This window comes from Haliotis rubra, unplaced genomic scaffold (assembly GCF_003918875.1).
Source record: "Haliotis rubra isolate DU_JTF1 unplaced genomic scaffold, ASM391887v1 Scf693, whole genome shotgun sequence".
Taxonomy (NCBI): domain Eukaryota; kingdom Metazoa; phylum Mollusca; class Gastropoda; order Lepetellida; family Haliotidae; genus Haliotis; species Haliotis rubra.
This window is the reverse complement of record NW_025767405.1, coordinates 175,224-200,286: the sequence shown is the minus strand read 5'-3', so window position 1 is coordinate 200,286 and position 25,063 is coordinate 175,224. Positions and strand designations below refer to the sequence as shown.

At 40.0% G+C, this 25,063-nt stretch overlaps 1 protein-coding gene across 4 annotated transcripts in view; it reads right to left on the bottom strand.

Moving 5' to 3' along the window:
* Window positions 1-827: 827 nt before the first annotated feature.
* Window positions 828-25,063, bottom strand: part of LOC124258449 (regulator of G-protein signaling 12-like) — a 41,725-nt gene continuing 17,489 nt past the window's right edge. Inside the window, exons 1-15 of one of the 4 annotated variants that reach the window (XM_046692547.1) lie at window positions 19,969-20,512; window positions 13,753-13,863; window positions 7,362-7,541; window positions 7,157-7,243; window positions 6,251-6,397; window positions 5,959-6,102; window positions 5,786-5,843; window positions 5,488-5,657; window positions 4,947-5,126; window positions 4,587-4,784; window positions 4,295-4,382; window positions 4,014-4,052; window positions 3,082-3,299; window positions 2,583-2,751; window positions 828-2,366 (exon numbers count right to left, since the gene is read on the bottom strand). In XM_046692547.1, coding sequence (XP_046548503.1) covers window positions 1,390-2,366; window positions 2,583-2,751; window positions 3,082-3,299; window positions 4,014-4,052; window positions 4,295-4,382; window positions 4,587-4,784; window positions 4,947-5,126; window positions 5,488-5,657; window positions 5,786-5,843; window positions 5,959-6,102; window positions 6,251-6,397; window positions 7,157-7,243; window positions 7,362-7,541; window positions 13,753-13,863; window positions 19,969-20,022 — 2,820 coding nt within the window. In that variant the 5' untranslated portion in view covers window positions 20,023-20,512 and the 3' untranslated portion in view covers window positions 828-1,389. Of the gene's footprint in view, window positions 2,367-2,582; window positions 2,752-3,081; window positions 3,300-4,013; window positions 4,053-4,294; window positions 4,383-4,586; window positions 4,785-4,946; window positions 5,127-5,487; window positions 5,658-5,785; window positions 5,844-5,958; window positions 6,103-6,250; window positions 6,398-7,156; window positions 7,244-7,361; window positions 7,542-13,752; window positions 13,864-19,968; window positions 20,513-25,063 lie in introns of those variants that run through there. The other 3 variants (XM_046692548.1, XM_046692545.1, XM_046692546.1) reach the window with 3 other exon arrangements.

Here is a 25,063-nt window from a genome sequence, read left to right as displayed (position 1 = left end):
GGGTTCGATTCCGGCTGCATCATACCAAGACATTAAAATATGCCACTCGGCATTAATGGGTACAAGGACTTGTCAGCTTAGAGTCAGTATAATGTAGCTAGCACTGTGAAACCAGCATTAGTCTTGGCTTGTACAAGCAGCCACACATACATACGCATGCACGTCGTCATATGAGTGAATTATTCTTAAGTACGACGTTCAACCCCATTTCACCTCACCACCAAGAACAGCAAGAACAGAAAAGAGTTGTTCAACCTTTTTCTCATGTAGAAATGAATTTCAGATACAAAGTTGCAGCTGGTGTGTAATGCCCCACTTTCAGCAATTTGAGCAAGGAAACAAAAAATGTACCCCACATTACAGTTGCACATTGAACATTTTAGAATGTGTCCAAGCCAATCAGAATCTAACATTCATGCTTCAGGTAAATTGTAACCAGCTTTGCGTGAAATGTTGTAGATTTGCTTCTGCACACCAAGATGAATAGAACCAAGGTTTTTCCGGAAGCGAGCTGCCCCGTTTATTTACTGGTGTTTGGGACCCGTGAAGATCCGGCTTAATTGGTCTTCAGTAACCCATGCTTGTACTAATGAGATCAGGTGGTCAGGCTTGCTGACTTGGTTGACATAAGTCATCATATCCCAATTGTCTACATCGATGCTCATGCTGTTGATCACTGGATTGTCTGGTCCAGACTCAATTATTTACAGACCGCCACCATATAGCTGGAATATTGCTGAGTGTGGCATTAAACTAAACTCATTCTCTACTGGTATCTTTGGCACAGCTGTCCACATACTGAGCCACAGCAAGAACACAATTCAGAGTTTACTTTCAAGCTTTTATTGAAAGCTGCGTCCATTTCTATAAACATAATAAATACAACAGATGGTTTTCTATACAATATACATATATACAATTTCTTTACAAATTAGCACCGTATACTCTCGTGTATACTCTCCAACATAAAATGTAAACAATGATGGCAATTCTCAAGGCACACGAGTTACCTCCCCTGTGTTATTAAGAGAATTCCTTTTGATCATAAATAAAATGCCATAAAAATTAAACATTTTAATATATTGGAAATTAAAATGCATGATACTTACAGGAACGTAAAATTATTTGCCATTTAACAAAGTTAAAAGTTCTAAACTACAAACCCTGTAGGATACTGATCCTGTGACTCAACAATAAGTCATATGCTAGCAAAAACTAGTCTAAATGTTTAAAACATTTCCAGCCTTTTGTAAAAGGTATAATACTTAGTACTTAGAAACACAAAAGTTAACAAATCATTTTGCCAAGTACAACTTCACAACATAAATGAGACATAAAATTAGCAGTTCACAACCATCCATTATTACAAACACTAACGAACATTTGAAATTACACAAAAGTCACTGTTTCCTCTACATATTTAAGGTCCACAACTTGACTATGTTGGGTGTTTCCGAGATGTTTGGGTGTGGCCCCAGGTTTTCCTTCCAATGACACAGCAAGTCTCTCTGGTTGTGAACACAAGTTCTCACTGTCCCGCAGTGAGGCTAGATCCTTCACCTGACCACTATGCTTGAGGGCTCGATGATAGCTGGAACTCTCTGAATGTTTTGTATGAGAACTGTTTAAGTCTTTATTAATTTCTGACAGTGGTGGGGGTGGGGTGTAATTAGGTGGTTTCCGAGGGATTTCTCTCGGGGTAAGTAGTGGGGGTGGGGGTGGTCTAGGCGAGGGGTGGAGATTCAGTGACACACTCTTTTTGTTTTGATCCATAAATGTTTGGTCAATGGCTTCACACACTTCCTGTTCATTGAATCTGTCATGAAGTTTAGTTCTAGGTGAGAATCTTTCTGGAGACGCCATTGGGGCGTGAGATGTTAGGTGTTGCACACCAAGACGATAAGGTGTTTCAGTCCACTCATGCTCTTGTTGGACGTTCGCCTGGTAAAAGTTCTCAATGTTTTCCATGTCGAATTCATTGGCATCTAAAACTACTGGTTGCATTTGGAAGTAGTCATCTGCCAGTTCTTGTGATGGCAACTGACCATCCAAACTAAAGCTTTGATTGGAAGAGCCAAACCCTGGTGTTCCAAATGTGGTAAATTTGTTGACCTTCCTGGAACTGGGATTTGGACCTTGACCTTGAGGTGTCTGGGCTCCTCTGGACAGACGGCCATGACCCTGCAAGTACTCCACCTCATCGAAGAGATCAGTGGAAGACACCCCGCGTGCTGTTGGGCTGTCAGTTGACACCGGAGGCTCCATCTTCAGGAACTCGGGAATCTCAGCAGAGTCTGTGCCTACTCCTCTTTGGTCATCCAGCCTCTGGCTCTGAGCTCTGGAGAGAAGCTCGAAGAGTTTCTCATCTGATGAAGAAAAATAGTATTTCTATCAAAATGTGATAAATAACAGACATATCATGAAGGCACAGTTATATAGCTTTACATCACAATAATGACGTTTACATAGGACTGATGATGATGATGATGATGATGATGATGATGATAATGATGACGATGACGATGACGATGGTGGTTTAAAACATCAAATACAGATACTTCATTGGATAACTGGATACTCACTCTCTGGATCAGATCTTGGGCGGGTTTCATTCTTTGGGAGAGCAAAGGTCACCTTGCTCTTTGCTGTTGTAGACTTCGGCTGCTTGCTGTCTTTTGCTTTGCCCACCGACTCTCTTCTCAGCAGGCCGAATAAGCCTGATAAGCGATGCTCGTCTGGATTTTTGGGAGCCTAAAGAAACCAAACCAAACAATTGAAATATTTTTTTCTATGCTGTGAGCTAACAATAACAAAGGGAAAAACAGCTTCAAACAAACCAAACAAAACCACAAACATTAAAAATCATGCCAAAGACAACATTTATTGAAAATCTTTTATCCTCTCTTCAAGCTTTATTTGTCTGCGATCCTTGAAAAAATATTTTTCATGCGACAGCGACAGATCACAACACACCAGACATCCAGCTAAAGCACGCCACACGTGAGGTGGAAGCACCACCGATCACACAAGAGGGGAGGTAACTCCACCTCTCACACAAGGGGAGGTAACTCCACCCCTTACCTTAGTCTTCTCCAGTTCCACAATACCAAGTTCATCAAAATTATGAGCTGATTCCGCTTTCCCTTTCATCAAGTCCTCAAATATACGATTAGTTATTTCGTCTAGCGATCCTGCCTTAACGTTACCCAGGCTACCAGATTTGTGCCGGCTAGCTGTGGGCGGGAGTGGGGGTCTGTGAAAGGTGGACGACATGCCAGGTCGCTCCTCGCCAACCCAGTCTGTTAGACAAATAACGAAACATGCAAGGTTGTTAATGCATTTCAACGATCCATGCACCGTGCAGGGTGCCACCGATGTGTGCAGGTATAGATCTGGGGAGTGATACATATGGAGTGAGGCAGAGAGAGGCACGAGGAGGTTAAAATCAGTAATTCAGAGGCACCAGTGTCAGTGAAGCGAGAGAGGAGAGTTGGGATTAGTTGTCAAGGAAGTATCAGTAAGCAAACAAGCATTAGGGTTAGAGTACAATAGTGTACAAGTCAGTCATGCAATAATGAGAATATGTAGTTAATGCAATGTTAGTAGATCATGCAATATTAGTAGATCATACAATATTAGTATATAAAGTTATGTTAGTAGATAAATGGCATGTTAGTAGATCCAGGTAATATAAGGCAGTATCTTTATTTCATGTTAGGATCATTAGCATGTATTATGAATGAAATGTTTTGTTACTACAATTATTTTGTAGAATGGAGGGACGATGATGAAAGCGGACATGCGGCTTTTTGAACCAAACTGAATAACACACACACTGCAAACCAGGACAAGCATCAAAGATTTACACTGATTCTCAACCACAGCAAAATAGGCCAGACTTAGCAAGACAGCAACCAAACACACCGAAACAAAGGAAAAAAGAAAAACTACTCCATGGAAATAAATAACAAATGAACTAAATGAAGAAACCACTGATGATGACCTTGACCTACCTCGTCTACAATGACACGAACATGTGCATGGCAGAGATCCTGGCATAGCAGCAAGTTAAAGATGCTTTAGTAATAGTTGAATTACTACATGGTTACATTCGAGAAACATCGGCAAGCTAATTAAGCCATGAATACATCAGAGAGCTACTGATGGTGCAGATCTTGACATAGAACATATTTAAAGTCCAACTTGCTTTAAATTAAACATAATTTCAACACTGTTTAAAACTGTGTCTATTGACAAAGTCAAATGTTTAGGAAAGCATTGTTTAAGCACACACCTAAAGCCTCCTTGTTTAGGATGACGACTCGCTGGTTGTCTAATTGTGACACCAACATATCGATATCCAACAGCTCCTCGTGCCCTGACTGAAACAAAACACAAGCACTGTTAGTCACCAATGATTGATTTCTTGTTCGTATCATTTCCTTACATCATCTGATTTTATATAAATAATTAAATAATACAAACATAATTTTTTTTAATAGTTTCTAATATTGATTTTAAAGTATATATAAAGCTGTAGATCTTTTAACAAGTGAACAAGGTATAAGTGTTGAAAAACTTCTTACCAGTTGCACAGCTATATTCTCAATTCTGTAACCGTATTTGTTGAGGATGGGCTTAAACACATCTCGGATGGTTCTGTTAGGCTTGGCCTTGACCCCAATGGATTTCTTGTTGGGGAAGTCCATGCGGAACAGAACCCTTCGCTCTATCACAACCTCCTTAGACCCAAGGGTGGACACGTCCTCGCTAAGGTCAAGTGGCTGCAAGAAAAGGAACAAACTGAATTAATTCTGTATCAATGAATGAGTTTGTATTTTATAAAAAATTCAACACTAATCCAATTACAGTGCTTATGTTTAAATATGTAATGGAAGAGAATGACAAAATGGCCAGTTATGGATGATATTTGATAGTTGACATACCTTGTCTGAGCCAAGGAGAAACACATCGACAGCAGCGATGGAGAGGCCTCGTTTCTCACACAGCTTCCCCAGCACCGATCGACTGGACTGGCCAGGCTTGGCACACACGACGGTGGTGGAACCATCAGGGAGGACAACACGGCAGAACTTGAACTGACCCTCGTTGGGATCCCTCATCTCCTGAAAACATCATGAAAAAATGTGTTACAATGTTATCAAACGCTTGCTTGTATATATCTCAATATCTCTCATTGAATATTTAGCTTTGGACCATTTAACCATCCCTGTGTTTGTGATTGAGTGAGTGTGATTTTATGCCGCTTTTAGCAATATTCCAGCAATATCACGGTAGGGGACACCAGAAATGGGCTTCACACATTGTACCCATGTGGGGAATCGAACCTGGATTTTCAGTGTGAGGAGCGAATGCTTTAACCACTAGGCTACCCCACCGCCCCCGCTGTGTTTGTGACACTCCTTCAGATTTGCATGAGGAATGCTGACACCCCTGCCCCTCCCGAGAACACCTGCGGACACCTACCTCCTTGGTCTGGAACACCTCCTTCCTCATGGTGCTCAGATCAATTCCGGGCCCAGGGCACTTCTTCAAGTTGTTGTTGACCTCCTTGTCCTTGACCTTGATATCCTTGGCTGCCACGCGCTTCAGCTCTGACTCAGACTGTGCCTTGTTGTTGCTGTGCTTGTTCTTATCTGTAAGAACCAGATGAAAATTAGTCACCGTGACAACAAAACACAGCTATTTTATCCGTTTTTCTATTCTTACAATATTACATTTGCATTATTCTTTTCTGAAACTTTTGACTGAAACTCCAACTTACTTTGTCTCCATGGCAACAAAGATCTCCTTCTCTTCTCATTTTCTTTGCCCTTTCCATTCTGAAATAAACAACAAAGAATTAAAGCACTCATCCAACAAAATATTTCAATCACTGTATTTTAATTAACGATTATTGAAGAGTTACAAAGTATCTGGATTCATCACTGGGCCTACCTTCTTTTCGTCCTTGGTGGCTCCAGCCATCATGTCTTGGGGCAGCTCCAGTGGTCTCCCTTCCATCTCTCTCATCAAGTATATCTTGTACATGTCGCTCTTCAGGAAACGAACATAGCTGTCCTGCTTCATCAGCTGCCAGATCTGCGGACACAACAACGACATTAGCACCAAGTCAATTATCACTGAATGCGCATAAGTGGCAATTCAAATGAAAAACGTCTTTTTCCTTTTTACTTCTGAACATGTTACATTTAGATTTGATGAGAATATAACTTGAGAAGAGCCTTACATGTTTCTGCGCCATGTCAAACATGGATGGAATGGGGTTGTCAAGATGTTTCTCTGCATTCTGACGAGACGTACTGTCCACATTGACAGGCTCAGAAGCCTTAGATGACAGGTGCTTGGAGAAGATTTCCTTCGCCTTGGCTTTTCTCTGTAGAAAGCAAATTTGAGAATGTGAAATCAAAGCATGTTCAGACTTATTACTGAATGTGTGGGTGTGGTAAGAGACGGCAGTAGTCACTGCATGCAAAAATGCAATAAAGAAAACATTCAGGAGCAACTTAAAACCATAAAGATAAAGAGATATCACATAAATATATGTTCTGGGGGGATCTGGTTTGTTTGGTTGTCACAACAAAAGGGGACATAAAAACGTGTAATGGCTAACATCATTCCTGAAATATCTTCTGTAAAGATTCAGTATCTTAACCATTTTCCTGATCCTATGTTTTTGACTCATCCCAGCAAGGCTTGTTGTGGCATGCTACCACACAGTAATTATCTGACAATAGGTTTGTAGTCACGGATGACTGCACCCTAAAGGAAGGGCTTGAATATCAGCTATAGATTATTATCTGACAGTCCTTAAAAACAATCATCAAATTGTTTGAAATAATATATTTTACCTTGGCTGACATTTACATAGGGGAACAAAGCAATGCCGTCACAAAATGAACATAAATTTTGCATGCCATAGACGAGAGCATGAGTTTAGTTCATACACTGAAGTGAAAGCAGATGAGTTGAATATTCAAGTTTTTCAAGACCCACACAGTCGGGACAAACTGTGCTGTATGTCGACACTCATTAATTCATGGTCAGGTAAAAGTAGTTGCTGGGTAAATTGCCTTTAGATATGCAGTTATTCCTAGTCATGTTGTTTACAGAGTTGTCAGGAAAGTAGGTTTACCTCATCGTCACTGCCGAGTTGTTTGTACTGCTCACACAGACGCCAGAAGACAATGTTTTCTTCACTGAACTCCTTTTTCAAGAATTCCTAAGAAAAAGCAAATGAAAATCAATAGATATATCCATCAAGGCACACAACATACAATATTAACTTGGATAATTAGAAATAGGAATTGTTGTTTCAAACAATGAGATGAAGAACTTACAGTGAAAACAACAACACCGCCGTTGTCACGAAGAAGTTTGTCAAAGTTGACGGCCCAGCCAGCAACTCTGCCAACTTCATCCTTATCGTCCTTCTTGGCCACTTGGGCAACAATGCTGTTGACGCTATTTGCCGGCAGCAACTTCTGGATCGACTGGTCTCCATCGCCTGCTATGAGCGACTGAAATTGAAAGAATTAATTTTATAATTGGGGTCACAAATTAAGAGGAGGGGAACATATTTCTTTCATCTTCATACCAGCATGTGTAGATCCAAAACCACACCTTACTAAGATTGTGTCCTTGTTTCTGTGTCAATACCAAACTCTTTGTATTGTGTTGCTCCTCGAGACGATTAACTAATATCAGCTACCAAATCAGATACACTGTATACCACATAATAGCTAATGAATAATGCTTCAATTTGTGTCCACTGTAGACCACCGTCAGATCACAATTTGATTGCTGGTGGTTTAAGAAGATGACCTCTTGCAGGGTGGTTTATGAGGCAATATGGCTGCCATACTTACTGAGTTGTGAAGGAATATAATTTGTGAAGCAGACGCCTGCACAACGCTTTGATCGTCCGCACCAAACAACTCCTGGCGCAGTAATCTCATACAAATCATAGTGCATCATCAATATTATCCATGAAGTTCCAGAACCACATCCAAATATTGCAGAAAACTCTCCAAGAATATTCCAATATATGGTAATCACACTGGTTGAGTCAAGAGAACCAAGTGCCACCAAGACAATGGTGCGCAGTTAAATTGTTACAAGTAGCAGTATGACTTGCCAATCTGAATGGGTATGTATATGTGGGGGCCAGGTAGGTCTCTCCACATGAGCAACTTCCAAAGCCCCCCTGATTAGATCAGCCAGATCCAACTGCAGTCTATTCATACATACATTGTAATATTCTTATAATAATCACAGCCAGTCAGGTAATGGGACCAGTGTTATATTCACAACCCTATGATGAATTCTTTTGTCAGCTGGGATTAACAAATTAAGGAGATTGTAGTAGGCTGGGAATGCAGTTTTGTGAGCCGGGTCTATATTTTATTTGTCGAAATAGTCTCCATGGGAGGCACAATGATGAAATAATACTTGAGGAATTACAGGACCAGGGTTGAGCAACACCTGTGTCTGATCCTGTTGTCACACTTCACTGAATCTCGGTGTATTCCATTAACAATGATAACTATCATGTTCAGTTGACTGGAAAGTGTTAGATATCACTTGCATGTTGAACTTGAACCAGATGACACGAATGTGTGCATTCAGGAAGCAGATTATATATGAACTAATATCTGTAAGTTTACATAGATATTATTTTCAAACAGTAAAAACTCTAAAATATAAATTAAAATCCATATACATAAACATTTTTTAACTTAAATGTCAGACTTCTACCAAAGTACCTGTTTAAACAGCAGCCATGTGTAGTGTTGTGTTATTGCAGCAGTTACAAAAGAAACCTTGGTTCTGATTAACAGCCACACCTTGATCCTGTGTCTCTAGCAGGTATTGTAATGACAACATGTGTTTGACCCGGGATAATTACCCTGTGACCACAGACTGACCATGACGGCCTCTGCTGGTACTCATTACAACAACACCGGGTCAAGGAGACTAATTAGCTCAATGTAATAACAACATTGTCATACTTCACAAGCACAACAGATCTTACATAACAGTAAATGTCTCAGGTTTCTTGTTCTCATCTACTGTTAGTATCAAACTGGAAATATTTAATTTCTTTCATCTGTACAGATGATGCAATGGATATCAAATGATACAAAACAGATGCTAAAGAAAATCCAAATACGAAAATATTGAAACTAATATAACTGAAAGATCAGATCAGAAAGAAGTAAAGGATTATGAAAACCTGTACTCTTTACTGTAAATATACTAAATGTATTTGTAATATTTCCAGACAGGTATAAATTTTCTTTGACGTGCCCTGAAGTGTAAAAATAGTACTGAAGAAAATAATAATATTTTCCTGCCACTATCTATTCACAGTTCAGCTAGTATGGAACTAGAGTCAGCAAACAAGGCTTCACACTAATACTACATACACCTGCAGGAGACACCATTACATACTACCTAATAGCTGAAACACCTCACCCTAAATTCACTGTTAAACTATTGACTTTCTGAACATGGTCCAATAAAAACAAAACCATATTCTTTTTATGAAGGGGTGAAATAGGCTGTAAAAACATGGGTCATAAAGTCTTGAAGTTCAAAGCCGTTGAAGTATGTTGTAAAGGCCCTTAAATCTGTGAGGGGGATTGGGAATTGTGATCCCCCTAATGACAGCCATGCCCCAGGGCCAGCCATCTTCCTTGTCTTACAGTATAATGCGCTTCAAAGGGGATACTAATGGCCTAACACCATTGTCAAGGGATTTAAACAATTTGTCAATAAAGTGTAGAATCTTCAAGGGGATTAGGTGCAATGCCCTGGGCCAAACAATACATGTTTCACTAGAGGTGTAAGACAATAACAGAAGTTGGCAGGAAAACAGTAGCAGGGCCCCTGCAATAACACTACCACTGTCAATGTCGGGGCAAATATACTGACTTGGAGGAAATATTTGGACACCAAATAGAAGAAAGAGGCCAAAAATTTGAAACATTTAAAATTTGTCTTGATGACAATAAAATATAAACTTGGCCCATTCTTTGACAGTTTCTTAATTAAATGCAATATAAGGGTTAATTTGGAAGAGATAAGTATGTTCTACCACACTCACTAACAGCAATGCCAGCAAAGGCAGATTAATCAGAGTAAACAAAAACGTAAACTTACATGATGCAGGTTAATGGTACAATCCAAGTAGCCATACTGTTTCGATTTAGATTTTTTGCTGATATGTCCAGATCGGCTTCTGTGGTGCTTACGCTTCTTAAACATATGATGTTCAAGACAGTCGCTGTACGACTGATTGGCACCATAGCTGTACGACAGGTTGAAGCTCAAGTCAAGAACCATTTTCAAATTGAAGTGTAAAATTCAAATATGAAAACTTGAACAGACTGTGTGGAATCTACACAAGTGATACACAGAGTGAAGTCCAGGAGTAACAATGATATCCAAGGGATGCTGACAGTTGAAGATACTGAGAGTGAATGCTGTGGCCTGGTCCAGCACATGTATATAGCCTGTCCAACTGACAGCCAGTGAACACTGCTTGACTGGGAGCAGCCAATTGATTGGCTGTGTACACCTTCATCCACACACAATTACTCTGCTGCCACCAATCTAACTTTGTCACCTGACTATTGCTCTAATTACATCTCACTGTTTACACAAGCCAGACTCTCCTAATCACCCACAAGCTCCCTTGGGATGCTGGCCTGGGTTGTCTCTGATTGGCTTACAGATTGCATACTGCCTGCTGATTGGCTGACATAGCTGATCAGATTAAATGCCTGTCAGTGACTATCTGGTGGTAAGGTGTAGGGATATAGAAAGTTGAATGAAATGTGTGATATTTATCTTACATCCCGGCAACTGTTATCCCTCCTTGAGGTAAACAATAAAGGTATATACCCCACAAGCTTGTTGTGTATAGCTATCATCTGTATTTGTCCTGTTACTTGCAGTTAGCTCTAGCTGATATCACACCTTCATACATGGAATAACACTTTGACAGCTTCAGGGTGATAAACATTAATATAATACTTTCCCCAAGTTTGCCAAGAAAGGTTTAAAACTTGCTCTAATACCAATTAAGATAATGACCAGCTTGTGACAGGCTAGCTAATGCCTGTGGTGTATTTCAATCCTATCCATCATTTCATTACAGAATAATGCCATATCTGTTACATAATAAAATAATATGGTGTGACATTTAGATACAAATGAATATTTGCTTCACCTAGAGAGATCCATGGCATCTCCAAGTCCTATATTTACTAACTTCACATAATACTAGCTTTCTGTAAGTTGTTATCTAATAATTTATCCTAAAAAGATTACCATATTTATCTTTAATACACCAATTGAGGAACTTCATTAAAGGAACATAATATTTTAAAATAAATATAAAATTGATTGAAATAACTGCCACAGCAATCAGGAAGGTGCTGGGACACTGATAGACTTGATGAGGTGTGACATGTGTACACACTGTCTGATCTGATCAGGGCTTCCCTGTCCCCCAAGCTGAGCTGTGCTTCTGTGTCAGTGTCTGACACTACTGCTGGCTGGGTTACACACTGTCCACACACTGTCACCAGTCTAACACTAGAGCAATATGTAACTTGCAGGAACATACTTGTCTTCCATTAATTGGGAAAACATAAATTGTATGTCTGGCTAGATGATAAATGTTCATAGTTCTCAATTACAGTCAAACACCAGACTTTTGGCTACAGAGACCCTTCTGCTCACCAGTTATACTCTGCATACATAACAATCTCTGACAAAATTGTGTCTACTAGTCTAAACCTTTTTTAGAGTTTAAAGACCAAAAAGAAACTTAACTCAGATTTCAGACTAGTAGTTGTCATGACATTTCACTAATTCTATCGACAACTATTACCTTTTTATGAAAATCAAATGGTCTGTCATAGCCTTATAGTAAACAACTTATGGATCTCCATTACTGTATACCTACTTTTGTAGTATATGAAAATGGGAAATTAGCTGAAACTGTCAAATACTCTATACAACTATTGATATATTATGTACATCCACTATATTATCATCCATGCAATATGTATCTAATGCTGTCTTTTCACCTGTTTGAAACTGTCAAATACTCCATACAAACATCGATATACTATGTACATCATTGCAAGTCAAGATAATAGGTACAACATTCTATGATTTGTAAAACACCGCTAAGTGTCATCTGCTGTACATTATCATACCTGTTGAAACTTTGTGCTTTATGTACATCATAACTTAAAATCTCACTAAAACATCATATACTACCATGCCCCCCCCAAATGATGTTATCCAGATTTATACACATTACTGTATCCTACTTTTGTAATATATGAAAATGGGAAATAAAAGACTTAAATTATAAATTATTTTTTTTAAAAATGGGACTTATGGATCTCCAGATTTGTGTACTACAGGGAAAACCATTTAAACCATTTAAACACTGTAAGAGGAAGTGCTAATGCCATCAAAATGTATTAGCACAGTAAATGTCATTTTCTACCTGTATAACACTTCCTTCCCCATATTATTGAATTTAAGATTTTATGATATGTTCAAGTAATAGGCAAAGCTATATTTCTGTTACATAAACAAGGCAATCTTGGACTGTTTGAAGTGTCTCTCAATACAGGAGGAAAACGACCAAGCAGTTTGTTTGATTAAACTTAGAATCAGTCACTTGACTTCCAGGTAAACGGGAAAAACTTGAATACACAGAGCACACTTATATTTGTTGACACTAAATCAATTAAGTATGAAGTCACATGCAACAGTGACAGACAATAGTTCAGTCGTCAATCTCCGTTAATGAAGAGTAGAATCAGGACTTGGTGTTGCTTTAGAGTGGCTAATCTAACCAGTGTTGTTTCAACCAGAGTGGTTTAACCTACCAGGTGGGGAACAATTGCTCATTAGCCTGTCAATCCTAATTAATTGACTAAGGTCACTGCGACCTCAGTGGGTGTGGCCCTTTGATCAGTGATTGAGACAAAGGACTATGATGTCAGATCAAACATCAGTGAAGACAACCATTAGAAACATGGTTGAGCATACAACATGGTCACATCAAGGTATTTGAAGTTGCTCTAATTGTCCTCAAGATGTATTTCAGCAGGTGTGAAATCAAACACATTAATCTTAGATGGATTTATGTTTAAACAAATCAAGCTGTTTGCCAAATACTTTAAAACTTCAGACTGCTTAATTAAGAGTCTTGTGTTTGCCTTACACTGCATGTTTCAGACAGGTATTTTTAGATGCTGACAGGTGATGTTTGTTCGGGATGACAAACATATCATTTCACTGTAAACTGTTGGTGAATGTGAGCTTCTCTACAAGCTGAGTTCCAGGCCTAGTACCATGTGAACACATTGAAACTCACCATCCACAACCAACTGCCATGTACTGGCTCAACCATGTCATTATTTACACTGACAGGTAAACACTGCCATAAAATGTAAAATAAGCATTATCAAGTCAAACATTACTGGTTCAGCCCTTCTCGTGATGATGAATCATGATGTTTAACTTCTGTGCATTGACATAAAGGTTGGTTTGTGTTTGTCAAACTGGGGCATTAACAATGAATATTTATTATGCACAGATTAGTTTCCCTGAAAGCTGGGACATATACTTATCTGCTACAGATTTACCTTAATTCATAGGTTAAAACATAATAAATGTTAAGGATAAAAAGTTTACCTCATGTGAGTGGCTAAGCGGGTTCTGGATCTTCATCCCTCGATTTCGCCTGAACGACCCTGTCTTTGTCCACTTCTGCAACGCTGCTACGTCAGTTCTCTCTTTCTCTCTCTGAAATGAAATCGGTAAATCCAGGTAAAACACAGAGGCAGCCATTGCGGGGGTGGGCTAAGTCAAGACGGAATTTCGACATATCGGACTACTGGAGGACGTGATCGGGGTGACAGTGAACCTGAAGTTCATGCAAGAAGGAAGTCAAATCACTGCAATCAACACCGTGACTGATGGGAATCAGTTGTCAATCAAACTAGTGCATTCAAGTATATCCCAGTAATCAGCTGTGAGAGAGATTGTTGAGGCCAGGACTCAACGTCCTGTCTGAATTTTAGGTGATAGGTTATCAACTAGAATCAACATAGTTTAGATAAATGAACAACCCCCTATCTGTTTAAAATATTCCACATGTTTGATGGGATTTGGTATGAGGATAGTCAATGTTCAGATCCAGTTATATTGGAAAGGTTCTCACATTTATCATGTTCATAACGACAAGATCTGGATCCAGTTGAACACAACATAATACAGAGAAACAGAACAAGACAAGTAAAGACATGGGGGATGAAGAATGTAACCACTTAGCAAACTAAACCTATGTCTCAAAATCCTGCAAGCTCAACCACAAATATATGGCTGGGAGTTCCCAGATGGCAATAAGTTTACACACCTACAGAATGTACTTATTATATGATGACCCAATACCTACATAGTTGCTCTCTCATTTCACCTGACTGCTTTAATGCTGAAATAATGCTGAGGCAGCTATAAATTTTAACTGTTTCCAACTCTGGGGAATGCCAAGCACCAACGACCCCTACCCTGAACCAGCCGTGAAAATAGGAAATTGCAAGTGGTGACTATAATCTCATTCACAGAAACTAAATATGAAAATGATGAAATGAATTGAAAATCATCTCTATGATTTGTTCTTCAAGTTCACGAAGTTGTAAAGTGGAATTTGAAAGGAACAATATATGAAAATATAAAGGACAGCTTACCATGCTGGAATACCTAAACGGGAGGGACAGACGACGCACAATTTGTGCCATTTTCACACCTGATGATCACTTAATGATAGAACCTAATTGTTAAAAACAATCAGCAAGTTGATCCTTGATAAAACATCAGAATCCTTAAGTGTGTCTTGTTTTGACAATACCTGCTGTAACAACACCAGAATATGATTACTCTGTGCAAGTAACTTAATACAATGCAGGAATATGATTACTCCTTGCAAGTAACCCAATACATTCAGCCAGCAGCACACCTGGGTGTTCAGTTTGTACAACCTGATAAATCTAAAACACTCAGGAAAATATTCCCATATCAAATGACAATGGTTCCAACATCAAAGGAAGTAATCATAAATCTGAGCCAAACATGAACCCTTCACACAGCACAACCCTGAGTCTGAACTGTCTGTGGAACCAAGTCTGTGTCTGTGTTTTCTCAGACTTCAAGATAGAATGACTTCCATTTTGGACTACCGAATTATATATATGATGAAAACCTATAGCAACATGTGGAAATATTTAGCAGCTTATTAGCCTTGAGACAGACACTTACATTCAAACCAAGACCACATGGTGGTGCAGGGGAGGTGGGCTTTATGACTCTGTTATTGCCCGGGTTACTGTTGGATATGGCTGGGCTATATGGTGCTTTATGGCCCTATACAGGAACTGGCTGTAATTGACCAGGGAAGCTTTAATTAAGGGAGTGGACAACTGTTATCAGGGATAGTAGGGCTGGTAGAATCAAAGTTCACTGTGTGGGACAGAGATTGCTACAGACAGGTGACTATCAGCATCAAGGAGAAATGCCTGGTGCCATACCTTCAGATCTGACATCAATCCTAAGAACCTGTGGCAATAATTAAGGTTTTTAAAAAGTTTGTATGACTTGAATCCATAAATTGAATCTAAATCCTTTATTATTAACCTCTTTTCAAAATGTCTTAACAGTGCAGTGACAGAAGATAGTAATAGCAAGCAAGTATCATGAAACAGTAAGTCAGGAACATTTTGCTAGGTGTAATTCAGTGACATGAACTAAAGGGAGAGTCTGATTGACATAGATTATATGTCAAATATTTGGTTAAAGACAGCACTTACATTAATGCTTTTTTCTGATTTGAATGTGTTAATATCTGCTGATGGAATAGCAATGGTCAGCTCAGTAATAATTCATATAGAAGATTGCATGACAGTTTTCCCTTTCACATAGCAGAATGTGACATTTGCTTTGATTAAACTGACTGACTGACTGAGTTTGGTTTTACGCCGCTTTTAGCAATATTCCAGCAACATCACGGCGGGGGACACCAGAAATGGGCTTCACACATTGTACCCATGTGGGGATTCGAACCCGGGTCTTCAGCGTGACGAGCCAACGCTTAAACCATTAGGCCACCCCACCGCCCCTGCTTTGATTAAACATATCTATCATTGATACTTGTGAGCATGAGATAACATAGTATGTGAATGTAATCTGTTCACAATCAGAAAATCACTGCTAAATGAAAAGCCTTTAAATATCATTTATAGAAAGTTGTGGCAGTTCTGAAATACTAATATCTACAGGTGGGGGTGGGGTACAAGATAAATATTACAGGTGACCCTCCCTACCTGTGTAGTGGTTGCATCTACAGGTATGACGGGGTAATATACATATATTGTACAGGTGCCCCGTCCTACCTGTACACTGATTGCATCTACAGGTATGACAGGGGGTAATATCTATCTTGTACAGGTGCCCCTCCTACCTGTACACAACTGAGTGCATCTACAGGCATGACAGGGGGTAATATCTATCTTCTACAGGTGCCCCACCCTACCTGTACACTGATTGCATCTACAGGTATGACAGGGGGTAATATCTATCTTGTACAGGTGCCCCTCCTACCTGTACACAACTGAGTGCATCTACAGGCATGACAAGGGGTAATATCTATCTTCTACAGGTGCCCCACCCTATCTGTACACTGATTGCATCTACAGGTATGACAGGGGGTAATATCTATCTTGTACAGGTGCCCCACCCTACCTGTACACTACTGATTGCATCTACAGGTATGACAGGGGGTAATGTCTATCTTGTACAGGTGCCCCACCCTACCTGTACACTACTGATTGCATCTACAGGTATGACAGGGGGTAATATCTATCTTGTACAGGTGCCCCACCCTACCTGTACACTACTGATTGCATCTACAGGTATGACAGGGGGTAATATCTATCTTGTACAGGTGCCCCACCCTACCTGTACACTGATTGCATCTACAGGTATGACAGGGGGTAATATCTATCTTGTACAGGTGCCCCACCCTACCTGTACACTACTGATTGCATCTACAGGTATGACAGGGGGTAATATCTGTCTTGTACAGGTGCCCCACCCTACCTGTACACTACTGATTGCATCTACAGGTATGACAGGGGGTAATATCTATCTTGTACAGGTGCCCCACCCTACCTGTACACTACTGATTGCATCTACAGGTATGACAGGGGGTAATATCTGTCTTGTACAGGTGCCCCACCCTACCTGTACACTGATTGCATCTACAGGTATGACAGGGGGTAATATCTATCTTGTACAGGTGCCCCACCCTACCTGTACACTACTGATTGCATCTACACTGTGGTATGACAGGGGGTAATATCTATCTTGTACAGGGCTCCACCCTACCTGTACACTGATTGCATCTACACTGTGGTATGACAGGGGGTAATATCTATCTTGTCCAGGTGCCCCACCCTACCTGTACACTACTGATTGCATCTACAGGTATGACAGGGGGTAATGTCTATCTTGTACAGGTGCCCCACCCTACCTGTACACTGATTGCATCTACAGGGTATGACAGGGGTAATATCTATCTTGTCCAGGTGCCCCACCCTACCTGTACACTACTGATTGCATCTACAGGTATGACAGGGGGTAATGTCTATCTTGTACAGGTGCCCCACCCTACCTGTACACTGATTGCATCTACACTGTGGTATGACAGGGGGTAATATCTATCTTGTACAGGGCTCCACCCTACCTGTACACTACTGATTGCATCTACACTGTGGTATGACAGGGGGTAATATCTATCTTGTACAGGTGCCCCTCCTACCTGTACACTACTGATTGCATCTACAGGCATGACAGGGGGTAATATCTATCTTCTACAGGTGCCCCACCCTACCTGTACACTGATTGCATCTACAGGTATGACAGGGGGTAATATCTATCTTGTACAGGTGCCCCTCCTACCTGTACACAACTGAGTGCATCTACAGGTATGACAAGGGGTAATATCTATCTTCTACAGGTGCCCCACCCTATCTGTACACTGATTGCATCTACAGGTATGACAGGGGGTAATATCTATCTTGTCCAGGTGCCCCACCCTACCTGTACACTACTGATTGCATCTACAGGTATGACAGGGGGTAATGTCTATCTTGTACAGGTGCCCCACCCTACCTGTACACTGATTGCATCTACAGGTATGACAGGGGGTAATGTCTATCTTGTACAGGTGCCCCACCCTACCTGTACACTGATTGCATCTACAGGTCTGATTGCATCTACACTGTGGTATGACAGGGGGTAATATCTGTCTTGTACAGGTGCCCCACCCTACCTGTACACTACTGATTGCATCTACAGGTATGACAGGGGGTAATATCTGTCTTGTACAGGTGCCCCACCCTACCTGTACACTGATTGCATCTACAGGTATCACAGGTGGCAATATCTATCATGTACAGGTATGGTAACTACCATTAAGTCAAACCAAACACGACCCCCAGGTCTGTCTGTAATCTATACAAAATCTCTTATCAACATGGACAAACACATACAGTCAATAGGCAACATTTTTCACTAAGCCTCTGATCAAATCTTTTTCTGCGTTAAGATCACCTGAGATATAATCACAATATTTTGACTTGCACTTTCTGAGATAATATCAACAGGCATACCTCCTGAGTCCCTACCTCGGGGGCCACCCTCCCCTGGAAGACAACCCTTAATACAAATACCACCTCCATACAATCCCCTTGACTTCCACATGAGTTTGTGTGGTCAGAAGCACCGTTTCTATTTGACTAGCAATACAGTATGTCCTCCCTCAAAATCTCTATCAGTGTCAATAAAGTTTATTATCAGCTATGTTTGTGAGATTTATCTCTGGATAAATATGAATAATACAGACCATATTGATTCCTATCATGTGAATAAATGCTATTGTTTGTACAGATTGGCCCTGTAGATGACTGTACATGGAAGTTATTATCTTCTAATCATAGCCAAGAACGGTGCAATCAGTGGACTTGATCCCCAAACAGAAGAGGGGTTTACTTCCAAATCTTGCCTCATTCTATTTGACAGGAATAATACCAAAACTATTTTATGCCCTATATTGCTCTTAAACTTAACCTGATAAATACTTGACCAAAACAAGTTACAGAACATGCTGAATTATATCTGAGCTGTGGAAACCACTGAGAAACCTAGGAATAGAAGATGACCGGTACTTTGGGAAATATGAGGCACAACCAGGAATGTTCAATATTTAGTGGTAGATATTTCCACGGATTATCATAAACAAGCAAAGGAAGAGTTAGCACTATATTTGTAATAGTGTTTATGCTATCACAAACACCAGAAATGAGTTGGTTTTGACTGAGAGATGGTTTAACGTCTTTTCACCTTTTAGACACACAGGTAAAACATAAGTAAATAGTGTGTGAGTGAGTTTGGTTATACACCGCTTTTAATCAAGGCTTGGGACACTAGAAATGGGCTTCACACATTGTACCCATGTGGGGAATCGAAACACAAGTAAATACACTGGGCTGATGACAACACATGGTTTCATAGCTCTTTAGCCTCAGCATAAAAACAAATGATTACTATAAAGGAACGGAACATCAAAATAATAAACAACATTTACCACACAACTTATAGAATGAAGAAAATGTTATACTCAAGTTGACACCTATATCACAAACATTCTTATTTTTCTCTTCCAACTTTTAAAACAAAACAGGAAGACATTTCATAATTTAAAGTTTTAACATTTGTATTTCTGATAAATGATAACAGGTATTTATATCACCATATTCGTTGTAGTTGAAAGTGCTCCACTCGGTACACACTTACCTTCTCAACATGGTAAATTTCCCTAGTAGTGAACTTGAGTGAGAAACTTCGCATACCACTGAGTAATATCAGACCATGTTCACTGCACAACTGAATACCGGTTCCCCCAAAACACAATGTCAAACATTCTAATTGTCAGCGTGGTATCAACAAGGATGTGACACGGTTATCTGTTTCTTCTTGTCTGGCTTGACATCATCGCTGCTAACATTCCTTACACACACCATTAAATGTGTCTACACGTTAACACACACAAACAGACAAACGGAAGTTTTACAGATTCCCCACGACTGAGTGACAGCCAAATGTAATACTGTGATACTAGCAGCCGTTCACATAGGGCGATCCTTCCCTGGTTTTTATCCTCGCCACAAAGACAGATCGACTAGTGAAGGTACCGAAATTTCACGCTACAGTGCCAGCAAAGACAGACAGTACTTGTGTGCCAATATTGCGCTGAATGCTTTCAGGGGCCGAGCGGGCAGGGACTGATATGAAACACAACAAACCACAGCCCAAGTAAACATAGCCCAATGTGATCTGTTTGTTTTAATCACCTGGAAAACTTCTTCACTGGGCGACAGTCCCCTTGCTTACAAATATGAAATATGAAATCTTTGTGCTCTGTTGGCAAGATCGGGCGTGTTTTGTGTGTTAATTGCAGCCCATTTCTCTCTCTGAATAGATCTAACAAACCAACGCATGCTGAAAGTCATTGATATGAACAAGGTTGAAAAACAAAATCCCAAGGTAATGCGTTTTACACAACATTTGAGATACGGTTTTAAGTATGACACAGGTTAACTGCTTACAGCACACAAAACCACACAAAGTTGATAAACATGTTTTAGTTGAAGGTTCTCCTTCAACACACAGCAGTCACTGAAAGGACATTTTTCAAAGCGACTTTATCTCAAGCAAACACTGATCGAGCATTAATCTGAGTGTACACTAATAAATTATCTCGACTATCAAGGAGGAATTGAAAATGTTTTAGACATGACTGTTTACTGAACTGGTACAGCATTCTGGTTGTGGGATTAGCTGCCCAACAGGAATAGCAAAATCAAAACAAACATAAGAGTGTTCCAGCAAGCGGTTGCTTGTATTTAATGATTATATTTATGGAAACAGGGATCTTAGTTTGATCCTTCTTTTAAGCTGATGTCCCTTGATAACCAGACTGTTTATCTACTGCGGAATGAAAAGTTGCTACATAAATGATACATCTTGGATAATTACACTGAAAACTATTAAAATCAAGGGACTTTTAGTTATAAATATACATTTTACTCATTAATGTTGTATGTTTCAGGCCTTATCTGATATCATGGGAGCAGGACAACTCCCACCCAGACAATTGCCACCGGGAATTGTCCTAGACCCGATATCATAAACTTTTATTAATTATTTAAATGTGATTCATGTATTATTTATATTCTGTTACATGACAAAAGTAATTTTATTTTACGAAAGTAATTATTTTGACATACTCAAAGGTATGATTAAAACTGTATCATGCAAGTATGTTCATGCTCTTCTAGTGGAGTCAGCATTGAATACTTGATATAGCTTGGCAGGTCGAACAGCAACATACATAGTGGTGTGACGTTACTGCAGTATTGTATCATGGTACAAAGCTCACTATACAATGTGTTTATTTACAACACCTGTGTAAAAACTAACAGAAACTGTTCAACAAAAATGTAGATATATCTGGTTAGCCAGAATGTTCACTGTGTCAACATGCTCACGTTTCTCTGCTACAATATATCATCCTCACTGGCTGAGATGAAAAACAAATGATTCAGGGTTGTGATTTACAGAAAGGGAGATAATGGGATATGTATTGTATGGCTGCCTCATGATATTGTTACACCTCTCACAAATTTCACCAGTTTCAATGCGACAGTTTGTTTTCCCAGAAATTTAATGGTGAAGCTGTCATTAAAGTGAACTTAAACTGCAAATCATGAATAAAAACTCTGCAAGTAGTTTCAATTTGTTTTGGACACTAATTTGTTACGGATTTGTTTTGGTTGAATGGTCAAATTGATTTTCAGAATCTTTGGCCCAAATGAAATTTTGTCAATCATGAGCTGGTGTCTAACATCATTAACTGCTATGTGGGAAAAGGCAATTCTTGTCAGGCAATAAAATGAATTCATTTAAGTGTACTTGTTTAGAATGCTGGGGTTTTTTTCAACATATATTTTCTTTCTTAAGTTCTCATGACTAGTAACATAGTAAAAGAATTTTGGGGTTGTAACCAAAGTGTCAGATGTGTTGCACAAAACACAATTATTTGTATTTGTTGCTACAATAATCTTCACATTCCAGTGATTATTTTCATCATCTACATGTTTCTGTGAGTTAAACGAGCATCCTCAATTTCCCTAGGCAATGTTGTGAGGTTTAATCATGTCAGCCAGGTGTGCTGTCTGCTACACAAACACTCCCAACACTTCTCTCCTGACAAACTGGGGTATCGTTAAGTAATCACTACAGATTATACTAATTAATACCGGTTGATGGAATTAGAAACTGGACCTGATTAGGGGAGGCTACTCTTGTATTCTTGGAATACAGCAGCAACATCTAAAGGCTTTTACAATATCTACTCTCTCCAGCTTTAATGTTTGGAATACAGGTGAAATAATTACATTATAATTAAAATGTACACATTCATACTTCATAGAGTTTGCCAACATATAAAAGGAGAAAAGTATGTACCAACTGGAATTGGATGAACTGTAGTACAAACACTGTCGGTACCGGACATCTTACCAAACTGTACTGTACAAATCACAAAATGCAAAATGTCTGATAGGGAATTGTTTTACCACATCCCTGTCAAAAACTGGTGAGGAAGCTCTGTCTTTACCCAGACATACAGAAACAGCCTTGTGTGCATAGACAAAAGGAGATGTGAACATATGTCTTGTCATCTGTTTTGTTTTATTATTGTCATAAATGTTGTGTACTTAACCACGGGTGTTTTGGGTTATACTCAGGATTCATAAAACCAGAAATAGCATGGGCTGACTTCTGAGTCACTACCACAAGGCTCTTTGGACAGAAAACTTGAAAGATAACATGCCTCAATTATAGTTTCATGGTTTGAACGAATATATTTTCTTGGTTACAACTTCCTGGACGGTTAAATGCATGGATACCAGGGGGTTTAGTCAAAGTGTTTTTATAACAAGTCATGAATTTTAGCAGGCTCATAAATATCATGAAATAACTTTGAAAGTTAACGCAGGGTCCATTTGGTTCCCTGGGGAAATTCTGAGTGAAGTGGAAGACAGTTTGGCATTTGACAATTTATATTTAAATTTACTTCTACTAGCCAGGACTTGAGGTCAAATATATACCTAAACAAGACAGTTTTCATAGATAAGATCCATTATCATCCACGGTGCATTAATGTTCAGGGTATTCAGATTATTGAACATATCTGAATGATGTACACTTTAATTGTGCAGCCAAGTTGTTTATGTAACAGTTATTTGCAAAACTATACATTAAACATAATAGCAGGGGTGGAAATAACCCATTGCCCGACGCCCGAGTCCAGTGTTTTTTTCTGTCGGGCAAGCAAATTTGTATATCACACTGTACCAGTGTCCAGTTGACTTTCCAATGTTAATTATGTTCTTTATGTACAAAATCAACAAGAAAACAGTTGGTATAGTGGAAAAATTATCAGGGCATGTGATTTTACATGTGCCCCTGTACCGGGAGTACACTAGCAATGTTAAAGTTATTTCCACCCCTGAATAAAGTACCTATTTTTTTCATTCTATAGGTTTATTAAAAGACAACCTCTGAGAGTTGTACATTTAGCCTGAACAGCAAAGGTTTTTGTTGTTGTAACAGTTAATTACATAACTGTATATTTAACTCTGACAGGAGAACACCCTCTCAAGCCCACTCCAGATCCAACACTTTATGTACACAGAAGCATGTCAACCGCTGAAACAAATCACTTTTAATGTGCTCTCTAAACATCTGGCCAGGGGATGATGCCAGGCTGGAATAAGCTCTGGATTAGCAGCTGAACGATCAGCAAGTGGGTAATCCCCACTCCCTCCATTAATCCTAATTCCTGAACACTGGTGTCAGCGTGAGTGTATGTACGTCCAGGTGGGTTGCTGCTGCAGGTTACTGGGTGTCATGTATTATCTGCAGAACAAACCTGCTGCTCTCACAGTTAGTGTCACAGCCCGACTGTCAGGGTGAGGGATGTACCCCTGAACCCCAGTACAAACCACCCATCCCCCAAGTTAGAGTGACTGTCAGGGAGGGGGTGCGCCAAGGTCGAAACCCCTATACCCCATGTTAGTGTCACAGTCGGACTATCAGGGTGGGGGTTGCACCCAGTACAAACTAACTATACCCAAGTGTCACACCCATGTAGGGTGGGATGTACCCTTGTACCACAGGACAAACACTCTAACCCCATGTTAGTGTCGCAGTTAGACTGTCAGGGTGGGGGTTGCCCAGTCCAAACTAACTATACACAAGTGTCACACCCATGTAGGGTGGGGATGTACCCTTGTACCACAGGACAAACACTCTAACCCCATGTTAGTGTCACAGTCGGACTGTCAGGGTGGGGGTTGCGCCCAGTACAAACTAACTATACCCAAGTGTCACACCCATGTAGGGTGGGGATGTACCCTTGTACCACAGGACAAACACTCTAACCCCATGTTAGTGTCACAGTTAGACTGTCAGGGTGGGGGTTGCCCAGTACAAACTAACTATACCCAAGTGTCACACCCATGTAGGGTGGGGATGTACCCTTGTACCACAGGACAAACACTCTAACCCCATGTTAGTCATCACAGTCGGACTGTCAGGGTGGGGGTTGCGCCCAGTACAAACTAACTATACCCAAGTGTCACACCCATGTAGGGTGGGGATGTACCCTTGTACCACAGGACAAACACTCTAACCCCATGTTAGTGTCATCAGTGGGGGTAGACGGGCTGTCACACCCATGTAGGGTGGGGATGTACCCTTGTACCAACTAACAATACACAAGTGTAACACCCATGTTAGTGTGTCACCCTCTGTTCCACAGGAC